This window comes from Rutidosis leptorrhynchoides, chromosome 1 (genome assembly GCF_046630445.1).
Source record: "Rutidosis leptorrhynchoides isolate AG116_Rl617_1_P2 chromosome 1, CSIRO_AGI_Rlap_v1, whole genome shotgun sequence".
Classification (NCBI taxonomy): domain Eukaryota; kingdom Viridiplantae; phylum Streptophyta; class Magnoliopsida; order Asterales; family Asteraceae; genus Rutidosis; species Rutidosis leptorrhynchoides.
Genome location: NC_092333.1, coordinates 170,474,862 through 170,489,155, shown reverse-complemented (window position 1 = coordinate 170,489,155; position 14,294 = coordinate 170,474,862). Strand labels below are relative to the sequence as shown.

General features: G+C 36.4%; 1 protein-coding gene across 1 annotated transcript; it reads left to right on the top strand.

Annotated features, from left to right (window-relative positions):
* The first annotated feature begins 371 nt into the window (after positions 1–371).
* On the top strand, positions 372–11,040 carry LOC139891676 (uncharacterized). The gene is made up of 2 exons (XM_071874662.1): positions 372–1,133; positions 8,833–11,040. Exons 1-2 carry the CDS (start codon positions 372–374, stop codon positions 11,038–11,040), a joined length of 2,970 nt encoding a protein of 989 aa, XP_071730763.1.
* The last annotated feature ends 3,254 nt before the right edge of the window (positions 11,041–14,294 follow it).

The following is a 14,294-nucleotide window of genomic DNA, read 5'->3' as shown; positions in this document are numbered from 1 at the left end:
GTTGATGAGGCTCTCGCAAACGCTACACATCCGGTTGTTACTGATAAACCTAATGAAATTGTAGCACCAAATAATACTCAGATAAAAGATATAAATGAAGATCAAGTGAGACAAGAAAGGAATAGCAACACTCCAAAACATAAGGTTAGCATGTCTAACAGTTCTTCTTTTTCTAAAGCCCCAGGTTTCAATGGAGTGCGATTTCATTCTCCGGTAGTAAGTTCGGATTCCCACTCATTTAACTCCACTGCTGCTTCGACCAAACTAAAAAAATTTGGTGAACTCCTTGGTTATGATGTAAAGAATTGTCCCGCAAACTTAAAAAAGGTTGTCTTGAGTATGCGTGGATTTAATATGATTTACTGAATTTTATGTCAATTAATATTGGAGGAGGGGTGAATTTCGATTTTAAGCAAAGATGGATTCGTAATTTGTGCAATGAACATGCTATCACCATTCTAGGTATTCAAGAAACAAAGCTTACTTCCCCTAATCATGCCGCTTTCAAAGCGCTTTGGGGAAACTTTCATTTCAGATTTGCTTCATCAAGTGCCTCGGGACGTTCTGGTGGTATTTTAACAATGTGGGATCCAAGTGTTTTTTCATGTAGCAATATTATTTCTTTATCTAATGTGCTTATTGTAGCAGGAACTTTGGCTAATTGCTCTTCTCCATGTTTTCTCATCAATGTATATGCTCCCCAATCTAGAATTAGAAAGAGGTGTCTATGGGATTACATTACTTCGTTTGTATCCTCTAATGCAGGTCATTTTATTGTTTTTGGTGATTTCAACACAGTAAGAAACCCTCAGGAAAGATTTGGTGCTCATTTCAGTAATACCGAAGCTGTAGACTTCAACAACTTTATCGCTTCTAGTAATCTTTTGGATATTCCTATGGGGGGACGTGAATTCACTAGATTTAACAAATCTTTCACTCAACGAGCTAAGCTTGACCGGTTCCTTGTTTCAGAAGAGCTATTGGATGTTTTTCCGAGCTTAACGGGTTTAATTCTTTCAAATATTTGGTCGGATCATTGCCCCATTATTTTGAAAAATAATCCAATTGATTACGGCCCTATCCTTTTTAAACTTTTCAACTCTTGGTTTGATATTGAAGGTTTTGATGACATTGTAATCAACGCTTGGCACAATTTCAATTCATCTTCGACTTATAATCCTCAAACACGTTTCAAAAACAAATTGAAACATGTCAAAGAGGCGTTAAGATCTTGGCACAAATAAATTCGTCTTCGATCGAATAATGAAAAAAGTCAGCTTTTGTTACATTTGGCTGACATTGATGCGCAGATTGATAATGGAGTAATGCATGATACTTGTAACGACCCGACCAAAACCGTTATTGACGGCGCCGTTAACTTAGGTCCCGTTGCGTGGTCGTAGTCCCTATATGAGACTCGTTTGACCAAAATTATGTCGCATTCATTTGAAAGGTACAAGACTTGCAAGTTTAGTTTACAAAACCGTTCGACAACAAGTCTAAGTTTACAAAAGTCATAAAGTATAAATGAAATAACTTGCAACATAATTAGTTTAAAAACACAGTTGCTATAAATAGCGTAAGTATGTAAACAAAAGTTTGAATCCAAAAGTGCTATCCCTAGCGTATGCATGCATGGTTGACTCCAATCAAGTAATCAAAGAGTGCGGAAGCATGTATCAAGTAGCCAAGTATGAACCTGAGAAAACATGTAGAAAAACTGTCAACGAAAAACGTTGGTGAGATCATAAATGTATTTGTGAAAGTATATTTTGAACCACAATAGTTTGTATAGATGATTATCCAAATCGTATTTATTCCGAAGAATGTAGTTTGTATTGCGAGCACCCAATTACCAAAGCTTAACTGAATCTTCCCTCTGAATTTTGAATATAGTGTTAGAACATACACTATGCACGTTGAAATTATATTTCATCCACTAACGGTAGCGAACCGTCTGAATGAGGGTTCGTTAAACCCGTATGGCCACACAACATAATTACTCGCTTACACTTACACCCTGCAAGTGGAACTAATGATAATTGGATTGAGGACTTTTTGTTCTAACTCGTCTGTATCTTTGTATTCGTATTTGTGTTCAAAGTATAAAAGTATGAAAAGTATATATACATGTGAAATGTATATAAGTATGTAATGTATATGTTTCTCAGCCCACGATTTAAAAGAATAAAAGTTGTTGAAAAGGTGGGACTAATGATCTCACCTCGAGTGCACGAGTATAAAACTACTTCACAAAGTAACGTATGCATGAAAGTTGCTTAGCCTTGACCTAAACAAGTAAGTTGTATCAATTAACCGGTTACGACACAAGGTCGGGTGAAATGTGTTCAATTAGTCCTATGGCTCGTTAAGACTCGAAAAGTATAGCATGTGAATCACGTTGTCAAGTTTCATGCGAGAATGAAGTATAAAAGCATGTTAGAACGATTGCATAAACGTTTGGTTAAGTTTGGCTAAAAGTCAAACTTGGTCAAAGTCAAAGTCAACGATGTCGGGTCGGGTATCCGACAATTTTTCTAAGTTATATAATCATATATGAGCATGTTGGCCAAGTTTCACGTTAATCGGAGGTCCGTAGCATATCAAACATTTTACGTCAAATGACCAAGCAAAACAGCCAGTTTTAGCACAATGGGACGGCGTCCCAAATTGCTAGACGGCGTCCCACATTGAAGGGTGGGACGGCGTCCTGATATCCTAGACGGCGTCTAGGTTCAAAAGGTGGGACGGTGTCTAGGAGGTTGGGACGGCGTCCCAAGAGGCTTACAGGTCCTGTTTGCAGAAAACACAAGGCACGAGCCAAACTTCAATCAATCCTAGTTTATGATCCGCAAACAATCAAGACATGTATTTTATATCACCGGAAAGCTCTTTCGACAAGGAACACAACTAGATACATTTCCTAAATCAAATTTATCATTTTAGACAACAAAAATCTCGTCGAAAGTTCGTTAAACGTTTCAAAACAAGGTTTCAAGTTCATCAATTGCAATTCAAGTTTTGGGAATCCGATTTATACATATGATATGCCGTTTTGAAGGTAATGAAACATGTAATACAACTAAACACTTATCAATAACATTAATAAGCATTCAACGCATCAAAAGTTCGTTTTAAGAGTTGTCAAACCCTAACCAAACCTCAAAATCACTAATCATGTTAATGTAAGGTTTTCATGTCAATCAACACACCAAAACGAAGCTATTGAAGTAACTAACACTTTGAACACACAAGCATTAACATCTAAACACATTTCATCATCCAAAATCAAAGATTAAGCATACACTTTTCATTTTCAAGCTAGTTACACCAAAACATCAAATCGAGCAAACCAAACATATATTCATGCTAGACACGAGCCATAGACACTAACTAACACCATTTCAAATCAAAAACACGAATTTAGAGAAATCTTAGTGTTTTAGAAATGTTACCCAAAATGGATGAAATTGGTACCAAATCGAAGAGGATGATGAGAGGATCACGAATATGTAATTTGTTTTGAAGTTTGCTTCCCGATCCGAATTTAGATGATGATTTTATGAAGTTGGGGTTTGTGTGTGTTCTTGCTAGAGAGAAAGAGAGAGAGAGGGAGATGGTTGAATGGTGGTGATTGGGGTGGACTAGTTGACCTAGTCAACTAGTTTGCCCCGTGTCAATTTTAGTCCCTCGAGTTTAGAAGCGGGTGCGGGATTTTACCGAACGAATATTTTGAAAACGCTCGAGTAAATGAGTGATGTTATAATTAAATAACGGAAATATTATGAACGTTAGTCAACGGAAACTACGAATTTAAATAACGAAAGGTATTATTTAAAAAAAAAGACGGTGTTAAAATAAATTTAACGGAAAAACACGGGATGTTACATTATCCACACCTCAAAAGAAATTTCGTCCCGAAATTTAGTTGGAAGTAGTAGTTGTTGAGTCTTACTCGAGATCTTGCGTTGTAAATTCTACGGATAAGTGAAGGTACGTCCTTGAGTATTTCCACGAATTTTGACGGTCGGGATCATATGTTGTTTTAAGGTTTGGCTTCCATGATTCATGGTTTCAACCGGTCCTCCTAGGAAGTGAGGTTTATCGTCGATAGTGAGTTCATCAAAGGAGATAACAAGTTCTCGTTTCGCAAAACACGTCTTTGAGTTGATACATCGAATGTAGGATAAACGGAGACTCAAAATGAGTCGGAAAATCTAAACGGCTAGCGACGGGTCCAAAACACCCCAAGAATTTAAAGGATCAAAATATCGCGGATTTAGCTTCCTACGTTTTCCCGAAACGGATTGCACCTTTCCAAGGTGCGACTCTTAACGTGACGCGGTTTCCCACGTGGAATTTGAAATGTTTACGTCTAACATCGGCGTAGCTCTTGGTGATTACGAGTCGCGTAGGGTTTTGCCTGAATATGAATAAATTCTCTCGATTGCTCATGAATAAATCCTCTCGGCCCCGGTGAATTGATCATCGTTTACTTGGTTTCGACAAAAAGGAGGATGATGTTTCCGGTCACATGTGGTTTCAAAAGGTGTGACGTTAAAACTCGAATGAAAATCATTGTAGTACGAGGATTAAGCTAAAGGAAAATACTTTTCTCAAGTAAATTTGAAGTTGGTAATACAAACTTGTATTATGGTTTCCAAGGTTTAAATCGCATGTTTGTTCGGTCCGTCGGGTTGTGGATGGTACGCGGTACTCATGTCTAAACGCGGTCCCGAGGCTTTTTGTAAGGTACTCCAAAATCTAGAAGTGAAACGAGGATCTCGATCCGAAACGGGGTACATTTCCCTAAGGCATATTGAACAAGTTTGCTAGGAATTGAAAACGTTAGCTAGGACAAGTTTCTCAAGAAAATTCGCGTCGCGGAAGATTTATCGGTTTCCAAAAACGTTCGTCGGGGCAAGTTCTCCTCGGTTTCTGAAAGAAAAACGTTCGTCGGAACTATTCACCCTCGAGGTGAATACTAGTATAACGTGGAGAGTCTCTCTCCATTGGGAATTTAGAATAAGGATTTCCTGAACCGGAAGTACGAGTGTGATGCAAGAGAAGTTTCCGCCCCGATGTGAGCATAACGAGTAAATTGTAGTTAGTCAATAAGACTGTGCGAGGACGAGCTAGTATACCCGTGTGACATACGGTTGAAGTCGAATGGAATCGGTAATTCATTCGGAAGCATAAATATAATTTGACAATAATTGAAGGTGTGTCCCCGGTATGGTTGTTATAAATATTCTCGGAGTTTTCGGATGTCCAAACCTGAAAAGATGAAGTCATGTACATGGCACATGGTGGTGTTTAGGTTGATCGAGTCTAACCACCATCACGCGTCACTAGAACTTTGGTATGTCTTACCGTAATATAACCACGTTGATCGAGTGTCGTTATATTACGCTAACTCATACCTCCATTCCCACATCACTCTATAGATTCAAGTTCGTGTCATCGGGAAGACCTAAAATGAACAAAATGTAACGACGTCTCAAACGTGACTCGTATTAAATCGAAATAGTTTCTACAACTCTAAAGAAGCGTTTCCCCACGGGAAGTGTATAAATGATTGTTAACGTCAAATCGGTTCGATTCAAACAATAATGTATTTAGGTATGAAAAGAGTAACGAGTCATGATAACGAGTAGCACGCAACCGTAGCGATAAATGTTGATGACGATACTCACCTAGAGTAGTGATGGTAGTAACACCAAAAAGTAGATAGTAAGAAACACCAGTGGGAAACCGATAGTAAGTTGAAACGGTGGCAAATAACAATCCGGGAGACTGAGTTCCCGAACAAGTGTGACTAATGAAGTCGTCGTCATCCATACGTGTACGAATCATGAATTTACGTGTGTTACCAAAAAGTGGCGGAATACGAGTTCGTATGATGAAGGTTGGGTACCATTAAAAAGTTTTCCTAAGAATGATTCAAGTATAATGCACAAGTAGTCAAGTAAGTGCTATCTATAGCAAATGTATGTCAGAATGCAAATGCTAACTATCCGGTTGTAGTCTAGACTCACTAATGCGTCCTAACGACTCTGTTAGACATACTAATGCACGTCCTAGTTCCCTACAACCAACGCTCTGATACCACTTGTAACGACCCGACCAAAACCGTTATTGACGGCGCCGTTAACTTAGGTCCCGTTGCGTGGTCGTAGTCCCTATATGAGACTCGTTTGACCAAAATTATGTCGCATTCATTTGAAAGGTACAAGACTTGCAAGTTTAGTTTACAAAACCGTTCGACAACAAGTCTAAGTTTACAAAAGTCATAAAGTATAAATGAAATAACTTGCAACATAATTAGTTTAAAAACACAGTTGCTATAAATAGCGTAAGTATGTAAACAAAAGTTTGAATCCAAAAGTGCTATCCCTAGCGTATGCATGCATGGTTGACTCCAATCAAGTAATCAAAGAGTGCGGAAGCATGTATCAAGTAGCCAAGTATGAACCTGAGAAAACATGTAGAAAAACTGTCAACGAAAAACGTTGGTGAGATCATAAATGTATTTGTGAAAGTATATTTTGAACCACAATAGTTTGTATAGATGATTATCCAAATCGTATTTATTCCGAAGAATGTAGTTTGTATTGCGAGCACCCAATTACCAAAGCTTAACTGAATCTTCCCTCTGAATTTTGAATATAGTGTTAGAACATACACTATGCACGTTGAAATTATATTTCATCCACTAACGGTAGCGAACCGTCTGAATGAGGGTTCGTTAAACCCGTATGGCCACACAACATAATTACTCGCTTACACTTACACCCTGCAAGTGGAACTAATGATAATTGGATTGAGGACTTTTTGTTCTAACTCGTCTGTATCTTTGTATTCGTATTTGTGTTCAAAGTATAAAAGTATGAAAAGTATATATACATGTGAAATGTATATAAGTATGTAATGTATATGTTTCTCAGCCCACGATTTAAAAGAATAAAAGTTGTTGAAAAGGTGGGACTAATGATCTCACCTCGAGTGCACGAGTATAAAAGTACTTCACAAAGTAACGTATGCATGAAAGTTGCTTAGCCTTGACCTAAACAAGTAAGTTGTATCAATTAACCGGTTACGACACAAGGTCGGGTGAAATGTGTTCAATTAGTCCTATGGCTCGTTAAGACTCGAAAAGTATAGCATGTGAATCACGTTGTCAAGTTTCATGCGAGAATGAAGTATAAAAGCATGTTAGAACGATTGCATAAACGTTTGGTTAAGTTTGGCTAAAAGTCAAACTTGGTCAAAGTCAAAGTCAACGATGTCGGGTCGGGTATCCGACAATTTTTCTAAGTTATATAATCATATATGAGCATGTTGGCCAAGTTTCACGTTAATCGGAGGTCCGTAGCATATCAAACATTTTACGTCAAATGACCAAGCAAAACAGCCAGTTTTAGCACAATGGGACGGCGTCCCAAATTGCTAGACGGCGTCCCACATTGAAGGGTGGGACGGCGTCCTGATATCCTAGACGGCGTCTAGGTTCAAAAGGTGGGACGGCGTCTAGGAGGTTGGGACGGCGTCCCAAGAGGCTTACAGGTCCTGTTTGCAGAAAACACAAGGCACGAGCCAAACTTCAATCAATCCTAGTTTATGATCCGCAAACAATCAAGACATGTATTTTATATCACCGGAAAGCTCTTTCGACAAGGAACACAACTAGATACATTTCCTAAATCAAATTTATCATTTTAGACAACAAAAATCTCGTCGAAAGTTCGTTAAACGTTTCAAAACAAGGTTTCAAGTTCATCAATTGCAATTCAAGTTTCGGGAATCCGATTTATACATATGATATGCCGTTTTGAAGGTAATGAAACATGTAATACAACTAAACACTTATCAATAACATTAATAAGCATTCAACGCATCAAAAGTTCGTTTTAAGAGTTGTCAAACCCTAACCAAACCTCAAAATCACTAATCATGTTAATGTAAGGTTTTCATGTCAATCAACACACCAAAACGAAGCTATTGAAGTAACTAACACTTTGAACACACAAGCATTAACATCTAAACACATTTCATCATCCAAAATCAAAGATTAAGCATACACTTTTCATTTTCAAGCTAGTTACACCAAAACATCAAATCGAGCAAACCAAACATATATTCATGCTAGACACGAGCCATAGACACTAACTAACACCATTTCAAATCAAAAACACGAATTTAGAGAAATCTTAGTGTTTTAGAAATGTTACCCAAAATGGATGAAATTGGTACCAAATCGAAGAGGATGATGAGAGGATCACGAATATGTAATTTGTTTTGAAGTTTGCTTCCCGATCCGAATTTAGATGATGATTTTATGAAGTTGGGGTTTGTGTGTGTTCTTGCTAGAGAGAAAGAGAGAGAGAGGGAGATGGTTGAATGGTGGTGATTGGGGTGGACTAGTTGACCTAGTCAACTAGTTTGCCCCGTGTCAATTTTAGTCCCTCGAGTTTAGAAGCGGGTGCGGGATTTTACCGAACGAATATTTTGAAAACGCTCGAGTAAATGAGTGATGTTATAATTAAATAACGGAAATATTATGAACGTTAGTCAACGGAAACTACGAATTTAAATAACGAAAGGTATTATTTAAAAAAAAAGACGGTGTTAAAATAAATTTAACGGAAAAACACGGGATGTTACAATACTCGAGCTCGAGAAAGGGTTACAATTCTTAAAGATATTGCAAAATTGGAAGCTATTGAAGCCGATAATTTAGCTCAAAAAAATCAGAGAATTTTTACATCATTGGGTGATGAGAATAGCACTTTTTTTCACACTGCAATTAATAGGAAATGAAAAAAATTACAGATTCCGGGTATTTTATCGAATGGCGTTTGGGTTACACAACCCTCTTCAGTCAAAGAAATTTTCTATGATTTTTTCGTTAACAAATTTAAATCATCAGATTGCATTGCTATTACATCGCCTAGCAGGTATATTCGGAAACTTTCTACTACACAAGCTGGAACATTAATTGAGGCTTTTTCTCCGGAAGAAATTAAAAAAGCAATATGGTCTTGTAGTAGCGATAAATCTCCGGGTCCTGACGGTTTCTCTTTTAAATTCTGCAAACATTTTTGGAGCTTAATTAGCAATGATGTTATTGATATGGTTCGAAATTTTCAAGATTTATGTGTTATCCAGCGGGGATGTAACTCTTCCTTTTTCTCTCTTATTCCAAAGAAGGATAGTCCTGTCTCGATTCAGGATTATCGCCCTATTAGTCTCATCGGAGTTCAATACAAAATAATCGCTAAACTTCTTGCTACTCGATTATCTTCGGTTATCGGTTCTGTTATTAGCCCGGAACAATCCGCTTTTATCAAAGAAAGACAAATTTTGGATGGTCCTTTAATTGTTAATGAAGTCGTTGATTGGTGCAAGCGAAAAAAGAAAAAGGCTATGCTTTTTAAGGTTGATTTTGATAAAGCTTTCGACTCGATTCATTGGTCTTACATTTTCTCTATGATGCGATTCATGGGTTTTGATATGAAATGGATCTTGTGGATCAAAGCTTGTTTGAAATCTTCGAAAGCATCTTTACTTTTAAATGGTAGTCCTTCTTCTGAATTTTCCATTGAAAGAGGCTTACGACAAGGCGACCCTCTTTCTCCTTTCTTATTTATTATCGGAATGGAAGGCCTCCATGCGGCTATTAATGATGCGTCGGATGCTTCTCTTTACTCTGGATTACGTATTAATAATCGTATAAATAACATTCGGCTTAATCTATGTTGTTATGCAGATGATGTTTTGTTTATTGGAGAATGGGATGTCTACAACGCTTATAACCTGGTCACTATTCTTGGTTGTTTTTTTGCTGTTTCAGGATTGAAGATCAACCTTCACAAATCTTCGGTCTTTAGTGTGGGAGTTGACTCCAATGAGGTCAATCGTTTAGCTAGAGTTCTTGGCTGCTCTTCGGCTAATTTTCCTTTCACGTTCCTTGGCATTTCGGTTGGCCAAAATATGCATCGATTCGAGGGTTGGAAAGGTGTCATCGACAAAGTAAAGAATCGCCTTGCATCTTGGAAAGCAAATCTACTCTCCTTTGGTGGTAGATTAACGTTGGTTAAATCAGTTATGGGTTCCATTGCTACCTTTACTATGTCGCTTTTTGAAGCGCCTAAGAAAGTCATTCAACGTATAGAATCACTTCGTTCCTCTTTTTTTTGGGGAGCTAAAGATAATGAGAGGAAAATTCATTGGGTTAATTGGCGCTTAATACAAAACCCATATGATAAAGGAGGTCTTTCGGTCAATTGTTTAAAGTCTTTAAATCTTGCTCTTCTTTACAAATGGAGGTGGAGATTCTTCTCTAATAAGGATGCGCTTTGGGTAAAGGTTATCTCTGCCATTCATGGGTTACACAAAGGTAATTCAATGCCATGTATGCCTAATGCTTCTGGCTCATGGTCTGCTATTCATTCTGTTGTTTCAAAATTACACCATGATAATGTTCTTCCTCAGGAAAGTTTGAGCATCAAGGTAGGAAATGGGTTACATACGGATTTTTGGCATGACCCTTGGATTGGTCATGACTCTTTAGCTATCCGCTTTCCTCGATCTTTCGCTTTGGATACTGTCAAATTTGGTTCTGTTGCTTCGCATTTTTCTGATTCTGGATGGTCCTGGTTATGGCGTCGTGAGCACAGAAGTGGGGCCGAGCAATTGCAGCATGCTCAGCTTCTTTTTCTTCTCGATTCTGTTTCGTTTTCAGGTGAGCCGGATCGTTGGTGGTGGGATAAATCTAATGATGGTGTTTTTTATACGCACTCTGCTAGAAAAATTATTGATTCTTCTTATCATGCCTCCTTTTCGTTTAAAACTGTTTGGTGTAATTATGTTTCGATCAAAGTTAATATCTTTATTTGGCGGCTAAAACTTCACAGACTTGCTACTCTTCGGAACTTGGAAGCTAAAGGTTTAACCTTTGATAATTCATGTTGTGGTTTATGCGACGTTTCGGAAGAATCTCATAGTCATCTGTTTGTTAGATGTGATACATCCTACTAGATTTGGTGTAAGGTAGGACGTTGGCTTGGTATTTCTATTCCGATATGGGATTCAGTTGACGAAGTCTGGAGTTGGATAGATTCTTTTTCTAATCATCGAAAGAAGAAACTCATAATTATGATTAATGTTTTCTCGACTTTTTGGAACATTTGGTCGCTTCGCAATGGCATTATTTTCAAAGATCATAAGCAATGGAAATCTCATGTGTTTGACAACATTGTTTCTTCTGGTTTCTCTTGGTTGTTTTCGAGACTTCACAAACCCAAGATAAATTGGACGGATTGGTTGAAAGATCCTTTAAATTCTATGTAATTTTTTCGTTTTTTATTTCTTTGGTTTTTTGCTTTGTTTTTCTTCTAGCTTCTCGCTAGTTTTTTTAATATATTATGGCCGTTCGAAAAAAAAAAATTTCTCCATCTTTTTCTCATACTCCAACCTGAAATAGGATATCGGAACAGTGATTCTCAAATCCAATAGCCGTAGCCCCTAACAACCAATGAAAACAAAAAGTACGAAGATGTCGTCAAACCAATTATACGTAAACACGACTAATGCAACAAATTGGGAAGAAAAAAAAACAAAATGAATTCCTACATATAGGAAGGAATCATCGGAAAACTTCTTGGGTTTATTCTAATATTCCATGACTTGTTACTATTCCATTACATAAATTAAATCAATCAGCAGGACAAAAATGTAGATTCAGTTTCATTTATAAAATGAAATTTTATACACTAAGACAATGAAACTAATGTAGAACAATACATTTCACTAATGTAGAAAAATACATTCCTATGATACTACGCTCATTGGATAAAATTTTGTATACTTCTAAGTCTGTTTTCAATGTTCCCTAGCCAAAACAACTACTAAAGTGGCCAAAACACCGGTACCAAAATAGCGAGAAAAAAGACATAAGGAAAAAGTCATTTGATTTATTAGAGAAGATGTATTCAAAAGTTTTAGCTCATGAATGCAGAGAACACTATCTTCGGATACTGTAACTTATGGACTAAGTACATTTATTAATCAACTTTGAAAAAGAGCTTTTAAATTTTTGTTAATATCAATTATGATAAATGATACTCGTAAACTTACAACAACGAAAGTCCAACTGTGTTTAAAGTTGGTGTTAAATCCATCATACTTCCATAAAATTCATTAATGACCACCTGGTGTAAAATTTTAGCTGAAGATAGTTACTAAAATGTGTCATTTACTTCCAGCAGCTATTGAACTAAGAGAAATGCTCTAAGATTACTGAGCATACAACTGATTACATGTTATAAACAAAAACTACAACTTATAAGATAAATACTCAAATCTGAGTTAAAGCAACTTACTGAACCAGTTGAATATTCTTGCAAGCATATTTCTTTCATCAGTGTTCGGTACATGATCACCAATTGTACTGGGTCGATAGCTGGTGCCTGAACAGTATATAAGTTGTTGGCGTTGTTTCGAACTTCCAACTGCTGGTGCCTGAACAGCATATCATATAGTCAAAATATCTACGCTTAATAAAATTTGGGAAACTCTTTAGTGCAGGTTTCAAACATGCATACAGGTCAAGTAAAAGGTGCTATGCATATAATACATTACATAAGAAAATCCAAGGTGCGAAAAAAGTTAATACCATTGTTATTATGACTTCTATTGACTGATATTTGCTTAACCAAAGGTGAGCTGTTCACAACAGAAAAAGAAAAGTCATGGTTCTGATAAATTTTAGGTAAATATTCAATCCCTTGATATAAGCATCATTAAAAAAATCATATTCAATCCATTGAATGTTTATAGAGTCAGTTGCATAGAATTGTAGTTAAGCCTAGGGATGAGCAAAAATCCTGAAAAACCGAAACCGAACCAGTACCGCACCGGTACCGAAAATCAGTACCGATAGGGATTCGGTATCGGTTTCGGTTTCGGTTCTTAATTTTGGGTAAATTTGGTTTCGGTAAATTCGATATCGGTACCAGTTCGGTATGGGGAAACCGATTTTAAATACCGAATTATAAAAACTATAAAATCTCTTTAGGACCATTGGGCATATTACTTAGGATATGTCCTTTATAAATGTTCACCAGATTTTTTGTGAATATAAATGTAATTACATATTCAAAAATACATGCCAGATACATTTTATGTTCGGGACGTAAAAGGACCGGATTTTCATTGAAAGCATTCATCAGTATCTTTTCAGTTGCACTTAATTGAATATCATCTAAGTTGGTCACTTGCTCCAACATCTTTAATTTTTCCCTACATGGTACTATAGAATCTACTGAAAGAACCTTATGCCCTCTCTGCGTCACCATCGATCATTTTTTGTAACAAATACAAATCAATATACTGTGAGACTTAAAACAATATAATAAGACTACAAGCCAATATGAATAATGACTATCATACCCTTATATTTTCTTGAAAACAAAGTGGAAGCTCCTCATAGTTTTTAGAAAGCTTGAAATAAAAAACGAAACTCATTCGGCCTATTCTGATTGAAATAGTGCATGAGCATAGAGGGATTCAGGCTACAAAAAAGTTAGCGTAAATCACAATATTAAGTCAAAATGTGCAGCTCTAATTCGGTTCCATTCGGTACTATACCGAAAATATTGGTACCGATACCGGTACCGAACCGGTACCGATTTCTTAGTTCAGTTCGGTATTCGGTACTTGATTTTGGAAAATTTCGGTTTCGGTATTTTCGGTTGCGGTATGATTCGGGACGGTACCTGCACGATAATAACAATTTTAACAAGTAGACAAAGATACATACTCCAGTATATATATATATATATATATATATATATATATATATATATATATATATATATATATATATATATATATATATATATATATATATATATAGTGTTCATGATTTACATTACCAGAACAATAGGCATACTTTGTTGCATTTAACTTAAACATTCTAGATTTCTAGTGTAATTAAATCATTCATTCACTTCAATTGTAGCAACAAAAGGAAACTAAATAGAATAAGACTACATATATACTTGCTTCATAAAACAAATATTACTACACACAATTTAGTATTCATATTACTATATACACTGAATTCAAGATGTACTTTACCCAATGACTTCCAATATTAGTAATGGAACTTGTTTCATGAATAAAAAAAGTACCACTGTCATAATATAATCTGATACGAGTAGAATATATCTAATCAGAATACTCAACATAAATAAACTAATCAGTATCATACACACCGAAGGCACACAAAA